The following is a 13,788-nucleotide window of genomic DNA, read 5'->3' as shown; positions in this document are numbered from 1 at the left end:
GGGCGTGAAGTTAGGGGCTGTTCTGGGGTAACAGTCAGGGTGAGAGATAGTAAATACACTAGAAAAAAGGACAAAAATAGAAGTGAGGGAATGTTTGAACAGGAATTCAATAGGCATTGCCTATATCATTACATCAAGTGAGATTAATTTAAACTGGATTTCACGGACTTCAAAAGCCAATAAGAACATTTTGACCATGGCAGCTCAAAGCAGAACAAGATATTTCTAGATAGAACAAAAGTCCAAAGAAAGATTTACTTTGAATGGTAAGCTGGTTTATTGTTTTTGTTTTCAATAAAGGTGCAACACTTCGTGTTCATGGGAAGATGCCATTTTAACTTGTGAAGTCCTTGTAGCACTTCTGCACTGTCATCATTTGTAATTACTTACTGAGGTGTTCGTGAAGCAGCAGGTAAGGGTATTTGAGAATCTCCAGAATGGGAACCCGAAGATTGTTCTCAAAGTCTGGCCCTGTGTATCCAGGGAGCTGAATTTCCTGCTCATCCTCAATCAGAAACAACTCATCATCCTCCTCTTGCTCGTCTTTCAGTGCTTTTTCAAAATGTTCTATCAGACGCTTCGACTCTATTTTCCACAAATTCTGCAAAACATAACATTAAATAATCAGGCTCAACAACAAATTGGATTTAAATTGAACTCAAAATAAATTATATATTGAAGCAATTAAACAATTACAGCAAAAATACCCCAGCATATTGACGTACAATGGGCATAGCTACGTGTTTCTTGTAGACGGAACAACATGTTGATCTCAGCAATAGATTTGGAAAACTTTAAAACAAAGGCTACGTGCCTTGCTGTAGAGAGGAAATGCGAAAGTGACCCAGAGATCTTTCTAGTGGCCAACTTATTAAATTGCTTTGGCACAAACCTGAACACCTTATCATCTAGGAAATGGTTCCATAAGAAATTAAAAGTCACCTCCAACTTGAAAGGTAACAGGGAGGCAGTGGCATAGTGCTATTGTCGCTGGTCTAGTAAACCAGAGACTCCAGAAGATCCTGGTTTGAATCCCATGGCAGATGGTGGAATTTGAATTCAATCAATAAAGAACTGAAATAAAAGTCAAATGATGACCATAAAACCACTGTTGATTGTCATGAAAAAACTCATCTGTCTCACTAATCTCCTCTCGGGAAGAAAATATGCTGTCCTTACGTGGTCTGGCTTACATGTGAATCCAGATCAACAGCAATGTGATTGACTCTTAGATGGCCGTGCAAGCTACTCAATTATATCAAACAGCTAGAAAGTCAATAAGAAATGAAGCCGGGCAGGCATTGAGCTCGGCACTGGAAACGATTCTGGCGAACTCAGCTCTGCCAACCCTGAAAGGTCCCCCTCACTAATATCTGAAGCCAATATTAGGAGAGCAGTCTCACAGACTAGTCAAGCAACATGGTCACATTAACAAAATCACTATATAGATAATGCCCCAGACCCCACATCACCATACCTGGCTATGTCTGGTCCAAGCGGTAGGCCAGACCCAGCAGAGGTGCCAACAGCAGTCTACAGTCAGGAGGGAGTTGCTCTGGGACTTCTCAACATCACCTTTGGACCCCATTAAGTCTCATGGCACTAGGTCAAACATGGGCAAGGAAACTGCCTGCTGATTACCACCTTCTGCACCCCATCAGCTGATGAATCTGGAGTAGATTAGTGCAATCGACGTGGTGGAGATGCACCCACTGCTGTTAGGCAAGAGGTTCCAGGATTTTGACAAGTGACAGTGAGGGAGCACTGATATATTTCCAAGTCAGGATGGTGAGTGGCTTGGAGGGCAACTTCCAGATGGTGGTGTTCACATGCGCCTGCTGCCCATCCTATTAGATGGTAGGGGTCGTGGGTTTGTAAATCTTGCTGAGTTCCTGCAGTGCATCCTGTAGATGCTGCCACTGTGCACCAGTCGTGGAGCGAGTGAATGTTTGCGGTTGTGTGCAAATCAAGTGGACTGCTGTCTTTTGGATGGTGTTGAGCATCTAGAGTGTTGTTGGAGCTGTACTCATCTGGGCAAGCGGAGAGAATTCCATTGCACTCTTGACTTGTGCCTTGTAGATTGTAGACAGGCTTTGGGGAATCATGAGGTGAGTAACTTGCCAAGGATTCCTAGCCTTTGACCTATTCTTGTAGCCACAGTATTTATATGGCTGATCCATTTCTGTTCCTAGTTAATGGTGACGCCGAAGATGTTGACAGTGGTGGATTCAGTCATGGTAATGCCACCGATGTCAGGGGGCGATGGTTAAATTCTCTCTTTTGATAGTCATTGCCTGGCACATGTGTGACATGAATGTTACTTGCCACTTGTGGACCTGGAGTCATATGTCAGCCAGATCAGGTAAAGACAACAGATTTCCTTCAGATTACTGAACTAGGTGGGTTTTTACGACAATGATGTCATGGTCATCATTAGACTCTTATTTCCACGTGTTAGTAAACTGAATTCAAATTCCACCATTGTGCGATTTGAACCTGGTCCTGGGTCTCTGGATTAGTAGTCCAGTAACAATACCACTACACGGATGGACAATATAAATTAAAATGTACAATTCTTAAGTGGGTGTAGGAGCGGTGAAACCTGGGTGTAGATGTGCATAGATCATTGAAGGTAGCAAGACAGATGAAGAGAATGGTTAATAAAGCATACAGTATCCTGGACTTTATTAATAGGCACATAGAGTACAAAAGCAAGGAGGTTATGCTGAACTTATACAAGGTCAGACCTCAGCTGGAGTATGGTGCACAGTTCTTGGCACCATATTATAGGAAGGATGTGAACGCATCGGAGAGTGCAGAAGAGGTTTGTTTCCAAGAATGGTTCCAGGGATGAAAATTTTCAGTTGTGAGGATAGATTGGAGAGGTTGGGACTGTACTCCTTGGAGAGAAAGCGGCTATGGGAAAATTTTGTAGAGGCATTCAAAATCATGAGGGGTTTGGACAGAACGGATGAGAAAATATAAAAAGATCGAGAAGCAGAGGGCACAGATTTTAAGGTGATTTACAAAGGAAGCAAATGTGATGTGAGAAAAAACTTTTTCACACAGCAAATGGAATGCACTACCTGGAAGTGTGGTAGGTTCAACTGAAGTATTCATGGGGGCATTAGATGATTACTTAAACAGAGACAGTGTGCAAGGGGACAAGGCAAGAGAATGGCATTAAGTCAAATGCTCATTTGCAGAAACGGTGCAAACACAATGGGCTGAATTGCCTTCTTCTGCACCGTAACAATACTGTGATCCGTTACAATCGAATGACCACTCCCAGCACTAACCGATAAAACTGAATTCCATTATATTCTTTGTTTCACAGCTCTTGCTCCCCAGTGTGCTAGACTGAATCCAAATGTTGGTTCTCTTGGATTAGAAGATCATATCCGAGAGCTGGGAGGCCAATTGGTTCAGTTAGCATCACTCCATGGCTTGACAATTTCTTCCATTTTAAAACACACCTACAAATCTGGAATTTTCTTTCAATCCCAAAAATGTCTCTATATTCCAGAAGGCAAGGAGGCTTTCAAATTACCTATTTTCTGAACTTGTCATATTTGACATTTCACCGAAATGTCCATCACAGGGATATCAATTATTTTCAACCCGTTGTTCTAAAACATGGGTGGTCCTCTAGAGGAGTTAGCAAATTCTGCATTTTCTGCTGTGTTTAAAAAGTATAGTAAGAAGTCTTACAGCACCAGGTTAAAGTCAAACAGGTTTGTTTCAAATGGCTTGCAAAATCCTACCAAAATCCTGTCCTGGCTTGAGACAATTCACACCTCTTTAACCTGGGGTTACCCCTATCTCTGGATCTGTAAAGACTTAATTACCTGCAAATGCTCGCATTCAAAGCATTGTCTTGCATCTTTGACTTTGTCTATATAAATGGTTCTGGAACTTACCTCTTCATTCACCTGAGGAAGGAGCAGTGCTCTGAAAGCTAGTGATTTGAAACAAACCTGTTGGACTTTAATCTGGTGTTGTAAGACTTCTTACTGTGCTCACCCCAGTCCAACGCTGGCATCGCCACATAATGACTTTAAAAAGTATGGCATTTTACTCTTCAAAACATTTATATTTAAAGTTTCATAAGACATAATTTCTAAAAACATTTTGCACCCAGGTGCAGGAAATGTCACCTTTGTGGTTACTAGCACATATTTCAAGGAAGTCACAATCGATTGTATTCCTCAAGACATAATATCATGGGCGGCACGGTAGCACAGCGCCAGGGACCCGGGTTCGATTGGGTCACTGCCACTGCGATGCCTGCACGTTCTCCCAGCGTCTGCGTGGGTTTCCTCCGGGTGCGCCGGTTTTCTCCCACAAGTCACGAAAGACATGCTTGTTGGGTCAATTGGATTCTCTGAATCCGAATTCTCCCTCAGTATACCCGAACAAGTGCCGGAGTGTGGCGGCTAGGGGATTTTCACAGTAACTTCAATGCACTGCTTTAAAAATTTTTTTTTTAAAAGAGTATCCAATAATAATATTTTTTCTAATTAAGGGGCAATTTAGCGTGGCCAATCCACCTAACCTGCACATCTTTGGGTTGTGAATTGCAGACACGGGAAGAATGTGCAAACTCTACACGGACAGTGACCCATGGCCGGGAGTCGAACCCGGGTCCTTGGCGCTGTAGTCCCAGTGCTAGCCACCGTGCCACATGCCGCCCCTTTCATTGCAGTGTTAATTTAAGCCTACTTGTGACACTAATAAAAAGATTAGATTATCTGTAGATTAACTCCTTACATTACCTTGTGCGCTAACGGGAGTTCATCACGTGCTTGGTGATAGTCCACCACACATTCCAGGCAATAACAAAGATCTTCATTGGCAGCTTTTAATTCCTCAGGAGGGAGCTCCTCAGAACTGTAGCTGTGCAGAAACTCGATTGTTGACTTTCCTTGAGGTGTGCACCAGCGACAAGTGCTCATCTTGCCTACTCGAACACGAAGAGCAGAATTAAATCATAGCATGGTATGGATAGTGTTATAATAGTTAGGATTGTCAGCATAGTGTAAAAATACAACACAGAACAGTATTGTAGGAATATAGTGACAATAGTTTGAACAAGCAATAGCATAGCCAATCATGAAATTGTTTTGTGCCAGCTGCAGAAGAACACAGCATCATTTAATTATGATAATACCTTGGCTCAAATAACAGGTGCGCCTTTAATTATTTCTAATTATTATAGTACTTCCAGTAACAATAACAATGCATTTAAAATCCCATGGGTTGTCTGGAACATAACGAGCACATATTGTGGAAGGAATTGTAGACTCGGGTTCATTCAATTGAGGTGCCCTGGACAATAAAAATAACCAAAATGGTTTCTGAAGCCGTAACTTTGCAACCGCAGTTATAAAGTTAACTTCCATATATTCATTAACGTTTCAAGTAGAACTGCTCTAAACCAAACTCAACGTCCTTTGTGCAGATATCTAATTTTTTCATTTCCTTTCAGTTAATTTGGCTGTTTAACCAACACTTGAATTTGCAAGATTGACTTTAACTTTCTGCAGCGCATTCTCCACCAGTGACGCATAGGAATTGTTGCAAACAGTTTCCCTAAATGAGAGTAATGATAAAATGATAAATGATAAAAGAACAAAACTCCACACAAACAACCAAATAACTTCAAGAAAAGCAAATAATTTCTGGAAGAAAAAGGAACAGTTGCTCAACATTCACAGCCCTAAATCATAGTAAAGCTACTGTGCTTGTCCATCTGAAGAATCTTGGTGCAGGCAGCATTTTGAAGTAACTCAGTGGAGGTAGATAGTTGCTCGTCTGTGATGTGAACAAGCCATCACCGAGTTACATCCTCAAAATAAAGACACCAGCCACTTAAAGTTAATATTTCAAATTCCCTGCTTAAATTATTAGAAAACTTTAAATAGTTTGTTAATTAAATTGAAGGAGGCTCTTTGCCATCTTAACAGAGTAGTACAGGAAAACAAAACTTGGCTTCACTTCACAGGCATCTCCTTTAATCATTAAACTGCTAGAAAATTTCAGATTTTGCTACCACTGTCCAACAATTGTCCCTTAAGGCAGAAAGTACCAACATTTCAATATTTCCTACAGGGTATAACAGCTGTTGGTGTTGTTTATTAGGCAGAACATTATCATCTCGCAAGAGGGAACGGTATAAAGAGGTTATTTAAATGGTTAGTGAAAAATGGTTCATGAGCAATTGCATACATTAGGTTCAGAATGCGTGGAAAATTCATTGTTCTTGCACTTAAAATAGATGATTTAACATTTGAATTAAGTGGCATCAATATAACAAGTGGAAATCTGGTGCTAAAAATTGGATAAGAATAATAAGGGCAGATGATGAAAAGTTTGGACAAAGTGAAGTAGATTTTAAAGGAAAAAAGAGGTAAAGGGGGTGGGGGATGTTAAATTCATAGTTTAGGGCCTTACTAGCTGATGGCATGGCAACCACTGGCGGAGCATTAAAATCCGGGGTTCTCAAAATGCCAGAATTGGAGGAATGGCGAGATTCCGGAGGGCTTGTGGGACTGGAGGAGATTACACAAATAGGGAGGGGTGAGGCTATGGAGGGATTTGAAAACAAGGATGGAAATTTAAAAATTTGGACACTGCTTAACTGGGAGTCAAAACAGTCAAAAGAAGGCGAGCATGACTTGGTGCAAGTTAGGCTAGGAAAATTATGACTCTTGCAAAATTATCATAGAAGACTTTCCTTATCCTCAGATTTTTCACCAGTCCTTTCCAGGAAAGAGGTATATACCTCAAGCTGAATTTATTCTGATGACACTGAAATTTTTGACCGGCAAACAGTAATTATTCATGGGAAAATCAGAGGCAACAGTTTGTGGAATTTGAGTCTGAGGGCGTAGCTCAGGTATGGGGAACTTAATTCTGCATCTCGAGTTAGAAATATTGACATGCCTGAAATGCAAAAGTGTTCTGCTGCCTGGCATAGAAGAACCCTCACCTTGATGAGCACAAATTTCACAAAAACAGTTCATGATGACATGCAGGAAGCTCTTTGTAGCTCTCATTAAACCTACATCCTGCAAACAGAGAGCGTAATTCATTATATTTTGTTAGTATTAAACCTGTACACCTTTGAGCAACTGTGAAACAATTAGTGATCAGTTCTCCATTTCCGACTGCTTGGAATCTTATTCAGGTGATCAACCCTTAAAGAAGAAAATAAACAAACAATATTGAAAGTCTGCTGCAAACAAAGATGACCTACTTAAAGCTGCCTTCCAGTGAGCTTGCTCACTGCACATTTGCTCAGGAGGTTACTTTTACACACCACAAAGAGATAATAAAGTCAGATGGGAGCCCAATTGCTCCAACGAGTGGAATGATAAGATCATTGAAGTCTAACTAATGACTGGATCGATTGAAGCTAGTTAATTCGATCAAGCACTTCCGCCTACTCCCAGTTTTAACAGCAGCCGATTAAAATAAACAATAAATAATTTGACGTAAAAAAATCAACAAAAAAAGTTAAATTTAAGTCACACTTCATTTGTTTTTTTAATAAAATACAAATGTAAGAAACATAAATTCAATTGAGCTCACCACAGGCTGGTGTGATCTCGAAAAGGCAGGTCACGCCTGCCATGAAAAAAAAAATTATGTAAATAGGGATGCTCAACTCTGATCGAGACTTTGAGCATGCTTTCAAATCAGTTAACTGCTTCTGGATTACCAAACTGAGATGAGAAGTAAAAAGGCACAAACCTGGTGGAATGCCACTCAAGTGAAAACTAAAATCGCCACGTGCTACTGGGGGGGGGGGGGGGGGGGGGAAAGAGAGAGAGAGAGAGAGAGAGAGAGAGAGAGAGAGAGAGGAGAGAGAGAGAGAGAGAGAGAGAGAGAGAAAGAGTTACCAGGATGCAAGACTATCCGCAGGATTCACAAAAATGTGGATACTCACACCATCATCTCTGCAGTTTACATCTGAGTGCTGGTAGGAAAGCTGCTTGTTGTGCTGGTGATGGCACCACTTCACACCAGAAAAGGGCATTTTGGGCACCTGTTTTCAACATTGTCAAGATCTAGGAAGCAATTTGTCCTTAGCTGATCTGAGACAATTTTTTTCCCTCGTCCACAAAAGGATCATTTTTCTACAAGCATTGAGCTTTTTTCACAATTTGGATTCAAAGAGCTTAACATACACAATGAGCATACCTGTATTCAATGGAAAAATGGGCTGACAAGTGGCAGCTGCCATCTAATATAAGCATAGGGGTATACATGTTGTTACAAATATGGGGTACATAAGACTGTTATGTTTTGGGACTGCATCTTTTAAGGCAAAAGGAAGGTGGGAGGGGTAATGTGGCCTGTTTGTTTGCCTCACAGCAAGCATGGATTATTTGATTGTTAGAGATTAAAGGAGGTCCACGTTATTTTACACAAATGATAATGCAGGGTGCTTACACTTGGGAGACAATGACAGAAGCCTATGTGCTAACAGCGAATGGGCAAAGTCGCTAATATCCCACTGAAGTGTTAAGAATGTCAGGTTGTAGATACTTTTGTTTTTAACTGTCCATTTACTTCCAAGATAGAAGAAAATTGAGGTCTCAAGGATAGCTAATCTGCATTTCTATCAGAATAGAAGGCCCATGTGATTCACTTGGCCTTGGAGACAAAATGAGGGGGGACAGGTATCCCTGAAAACTGACAGACAAGGTTAGTCTGCCAGGGTCCTGGCAAGACACAAGGAGGGAGGGGAGGGCATGGGCAGGGCCAGATAGAAAAGCAGGGAGGAGCCCTAGTTTGAATTGGAAAAGCAATGTTATAAGATTTTCCTACCTTTAGCAAGATGGAGACGTCTCCAGGAAAATATGCTCCATGAAAGACAGCTCTGGAGTTAAAAGTTTCCTGGCTGGGAAGGGAAATGATCAGGAGCTAAGAATTGTTTGGACTCATTCTGGGAGAACTGAATGTCTGCCTAAAGGACAATGTAACCGATAATAATCAATTGTTTTGAAGCTCCATTCTGCAGTTTAAAGGATTTGTTTCCTGCAAAAGTAGTGTTTAGTCAATTGTTCCTTTAGTATATGTCCTAAAATTTGAAATGTTTCATGTTCAATTATGAACTGGTTCAAATTTTTTTCAGAGGTTATTAGTCTCTATGGAGATCGTTACTGGGATCGCAACAATGTGGACAGGACCAAAATCAAGCACTTGTTCACCATGCAAAGTTTGTTTTCATAACTCGGTTAGATGGCAGGAGTGTCACAAGCCTACGGAGCAAGCTGTTAGCTTGGGCAGTAAGCAGGAATTTACTGCAATTGCCCAGAATGAAGCAAACCAATTCCTGAGTGATGCTGATGTAAATATGTAGACTGTTGGTAGGATATAATGGGATATGTGCTCGGCAGTCGACTGAAACATTTCTGACTGAATTTGTAATCCAGAAGCCAGAACTACTAACCTGGAGACACTAGTTCAAGTCTGCATGACAGTTGGGAAATTTAACTCTTTAAGTTAAATTATTTAAAATCTGGAATAAAAAGCTAGTATCAGTAATGGTGTCCATGTAATTATTCGATTGTTGGGAAAACTCATCCGGTTCACTATTGCCCCAAAGGGAAGGAAATCTGCAATCTCACCTGATCTATATGCAACTCTAGACCCACACAATGTGGTAGACCCATAGCAATATGGTTGACTCTTAACTGCCCTCCAAAATGGCCCAACAAGCTGCTCAGTATCAAACCATGACAAAAAGGCCCAATTACCTGGACCATACGGACTGCAGGAATTCAGGAAAGCACCTGACCATCTTCTTAAGGGCAATTCAGAATGGGAATAAATGTTGGGTGTGTCCACATTCCAGAAACAAAATTACAAAAAGTGCAATTTCTCCAGAAAGTTTATACTTCATTGGGGGTGTGGGATGATGGTATGAGACTGGCTCAATGGAGCAGTTGGGTATCTTGCTTTCGCCCATATGGACCATGTGGTTAAATGAGGTTAGGTTGGTTGCAAAGCTATAGACACTATTTGTCTCGGGTTAATAGGATTTCTTTTACATTGCTCATTGGCTGCTACCAGCTCCACATAGAACATTACAGCGCAGTACAGGCCCTTCGGCCCTCAATGTTGCGCCGACCTGTGAAACCACTCTAAAGCCCATCTACACTATTCCCTTATTGTCCATAATAGTGTCCCTGATTTCTTTTTTAAGTACATTAGATCAAATGTTTGTATACATCAATAATTTAAGGTCCAGTCCTCAGGAAAATAAAATTATAAAGGAAAGGGGAGTTTTAACAATTTAGTATCAAGAGTGTCGCTGACATGCTAATGGAAACAGGTTGTCTGACTTTACCCATTTAGAATATTTTTTTTCTTGGCGAGGCCAGGGGCTTGAAGCTGTATACAATACTTGAGAAGTAAGGTAGTTACTATGATCATTAGAAAAATTTGCAAGTCAGGTAAATTTACCAATCAAAATTCAGATTTTACTCATCTCCTGCAACTACTTTGTTTACCGCAGCACGGGATTACCGAAGATGTTTACAAATTATACAAAAAGCCCCAACATGTATAAGGTACAGTATAACATCCTCTATCTGTAAATAGGTGCTTCAATATCAGACTGTTGCAATCTAATCTTTTTTTAAGACAAAACCTTACAAGTAAATGCTACCTCCCACAGAGCACGTAGCCAAAAGGAGAAACTGAGTAGCAGTAGAAGAATCAAATCAAGTAAGCTTAGAAGTCAGTAACTGAAAATATATTAGAATGGGTTCAGGCCTACACAGGAGGTTTGGACACCTGTATAAATTGCTCAAGCTGCACTCATATGGTTTATGAAATCATCAGAACCCTTTGGGCACTCCAATTTATCTGTTCCTCTTGCAACTGGTTGAATTAGGGTACAGAGACCGTAGGAAAGTGCCCATTCCTATTGCTCAATTCATAACTACAGAAATTCAGCTCAGGAAGTTACAGAGAAAAATACCGAACAAATATATATACATGTACATCAGTCTTTCACATCTCCTCGTGCACAGGTAGTTCTTACCCCAGCTGTGTTAGGAATAGCCACCGACCCCTAACACACCCTTCCTCTCCATTTGTTCAGTTTGCACTTACAGCATTTAAAGTTCTGCTTACCACATCCGCAGGGTAAAATGATTGTAAATAAACTACGCCTGATGTTACAAACCATCTCTGTCATCCAACAAATCATTTCATATAAAGCATTGAGGATAGAGATGGCTTCTAAAATATGTTGAAACATTTGATAGCATGTTATTGTACATGCTAGGCTGATTTTTGGTTGAGCTCAATACTAAAAAAAAATAGGGGGGAAACAAATCAGCCTGCTACAATTAATTTATACAAACCTACTGTCATGCGAGAGTACCTTTAAGAAATGGGTGTTTATCAAATAGCTGCAGTGATGTCAGTGTGGGTGGAGCTGGGCTGTCTGTCAGTTGGTTGAAAAAGAACAACAGGTGGAGGGTGAGGCGGATATTTTTAGTTCAGGAAAATTGGCGGAGCGACAACAGAAAGATATAGAAATAAAACGGATGTATCAGAAAGCATCCTGTGTATACCAGAGTGTTATTACCGTAAAAGTGATGTCTTGATGAGAAAATGGAGACCTTTACTTATGCAGAGGGATGAAAAGTGGGCAGAAGTTCATCAAGTGGTATTGCCGGTAGGGTATAGAAAGGAAGTGTTGTGAGTAGCACATGAGGTACCAGTGGGAGGTCATTTGGGAATAAGGAAAACTCAAGCTAAAATCCAAAAACATTTTTATTGACCTGGACTACATAAAGATGCAGTTAAATTTTGTTGATCATGTCACACATGTCAAGTGATAGGGAAACCTCAAGCAGTGATAAAACCAACACCCTTAATACCCATTCTAGCATTTGAGGAACCTTTTACAAGGGTCCTAACTGATTGCTAGGACCGCTTCCTTAAACAAAAAGTGGAAATCAATATCTTTTGACTATAATGGATGTGTCTACTAGGTTTCCAGAGGCCATTCCAGCACGCAATATTACAGCTAAAAAGATTGTAGAGGAGTTACTTAAATCCTTTACTAGAAATGGACTACCCACAGAAATACAATTGGATCAAGGATCAAATTTTACCTCAGTTATTCAAAGAAGTTCTGGTTAGCTTAGGGATAAAACGATTTAAATCAACTGCGTACCATCCAGAATCTCAGGGAGCGTTAGAAAGGTGGCATCAGACACTAAAGACAATGTTGAGGGCTTATTGTCGAGATTATCCAGAGGATTGGGATAAAGGAATTTGATTCGTACTGTTTGCAATTAGGGATGCACCTAATGAGTCAACCAAATTTAGTCCTTTTGACCTAATTTTTGGTCATGAGCTAAGAGGACCACTTAAATTGATTAAGGAAAAATTGGTGAGTGAGAAATCGGATCTTGTATTGTTGGATTACGTGTCAAATTTTAGGGAACAATTAAAAAGAGCAGGTGAATTGGCTAGACAGCATTTAAAAATTGCACAACATGTGATGAAACGAGTAGCAGACAAGAAATCAAAAGTTCGTAGTTTTGCCAGTGGAGATAAAGTTTTAGTATTGTTACCAGTGGTCGGTGAACCTTTAAAGCAAGATTTTGTGGATCTTATCAGATTGAAAGGAAATTAAGTGAGTGAATTATGTGGTACAAATGCCAGATAGAAGAAAAACTCACCGAGTGGGTCATGTGAATATGCTTAAAAGGTACTTTGAAAGAGGAGAGAAAAAGGAGGTTTTAATGATTCTAACTCAAAGTGACGAACCAAATCCCAGATGACTTTGAATTTGACATACCTCAAATTAAATTGGAAAACGAGGATGTTCTTAAAAATTGGGATAAATTGTTGAGTTACCTTCCAGAGGAAAAACGGACCTACTTGAAAGAGTTATTGATATCACTTGGGCAAGTTTGTGGAGATAAATTAGGAAATACTAAAATGGCTATAGATATAGTGATGGCTATAAATGCTGTTCCAATTAAACAACATCCATATAGACTTAACCCGTTAAAATTGGCACAGGTTAACAAAGAGATTGAAGGCATGCTTAAAAATGGCATAATTGAAGTGGGTTGCAGCCAATGGAGCTCACCCATAGTGATGGTACCAAAACTGGATGGTACTCAACGGTTGTGTGTGGCCTATAGAAAGGTTAATGCAGTTACAAGAACGGATTCTTATCCGATCCTAGGTTTGGAGGATTGCATTGAGAAGGCGGGACAATCAGCTTTTATTTCCAAACTGGATTTCCTTAAAGATTACTGGCAGGTACCTTTATCCAAAAGGGCGAAGAAGATTTCAGCTTTTGTGACTCCAGATGGCATGTACCAATTCAAAGTTATGCCATTTTGCATGAAAAATGCCCCAACCACATTTCAACGGTTAACTAACAAAGTTGTTTCAGGATTACCCAATTGTGCGGTATACATCGACAATCTGGTAATTTTCAGCCAGACATGGAAGGAACATTTAAAACATCTGATGGAAGTTATTCGGCTGACTTCAGGAGGCGGGTTTGGTGGTAAACCTAGCCAAAAGTTAATTTGGAAAAACCCAAGTCACTTTCCTGGGCCATACAGTCGGACAGGGTCGAATGGTCCCACTGGATGTGAAAACAAAAGTTATTGGGGAGTTTCCAATACCCTCGACGCGAAGGGAAATAATGCGATTTCTTGGCATGAGTGGATTCTACCGGAAATTTGTGCCAAAAGTGTGGTTGCTCCACTGACGGACTTGCTAAAGAAGCGT

The 13,788-nt window shown here is 40.4% G+C and overlaps 1 protein-coding gene across 4 annotated transcripts in view; it reads right to left on the bottom strand.

The window, feature by feature from the left end:
- setx (senataxin) overlaps positions 1-13,788 on the bottom strand; it is a 124,883-nt gene that overhangs the window by 90,467 nt on the left and 20,628 nt on the right. The window contains exons 1-3 of one of the 4 annotated variants that reach the window (XM_072488597.1): positions 6,992-7,047; positions 4,776-4,960; positions 391-601 (exon numbers count right to left, since the gene is read on the bottom strand). In XM_072488597.1, the coding sequence (XP_072344698.1) occupies positions 391-601; positions 4,776-4,960; positions 6,992-7,025 (430 nt within the window). In that variant the 5' untranslated portion in view covers positions 7,026-7,047. Of the gene's footprint in view, positions 1-390; positions 602-4,775; positions 4,961-6,991; positions 7,048-13,788 lie in introns of those variants that run through there. The other 3 variants (XM_072488593.1, XM_072488592.1, XM_072488595.1) reach the window with 3 other exon arrangements.

Source organism: Scyliorhinus torazame, chromosome 22 (genome assembly GCF_047496885.1).
Source record: "Scyliorhinus torazame isolate Kashiwa2021f chromosome 22, sScyTor2.1, whole genome shotgun sequence".
NCBI lineage: Eukaryota > Metazoa > Chordata > Chondrichthyes > Carcharhiniformes > Scyliorhinidae > Scyliorhinus > Scyliorhinus torazame.
This window is presented reverse-complemented; position numbering and strand designations above follow the sequence as displayed.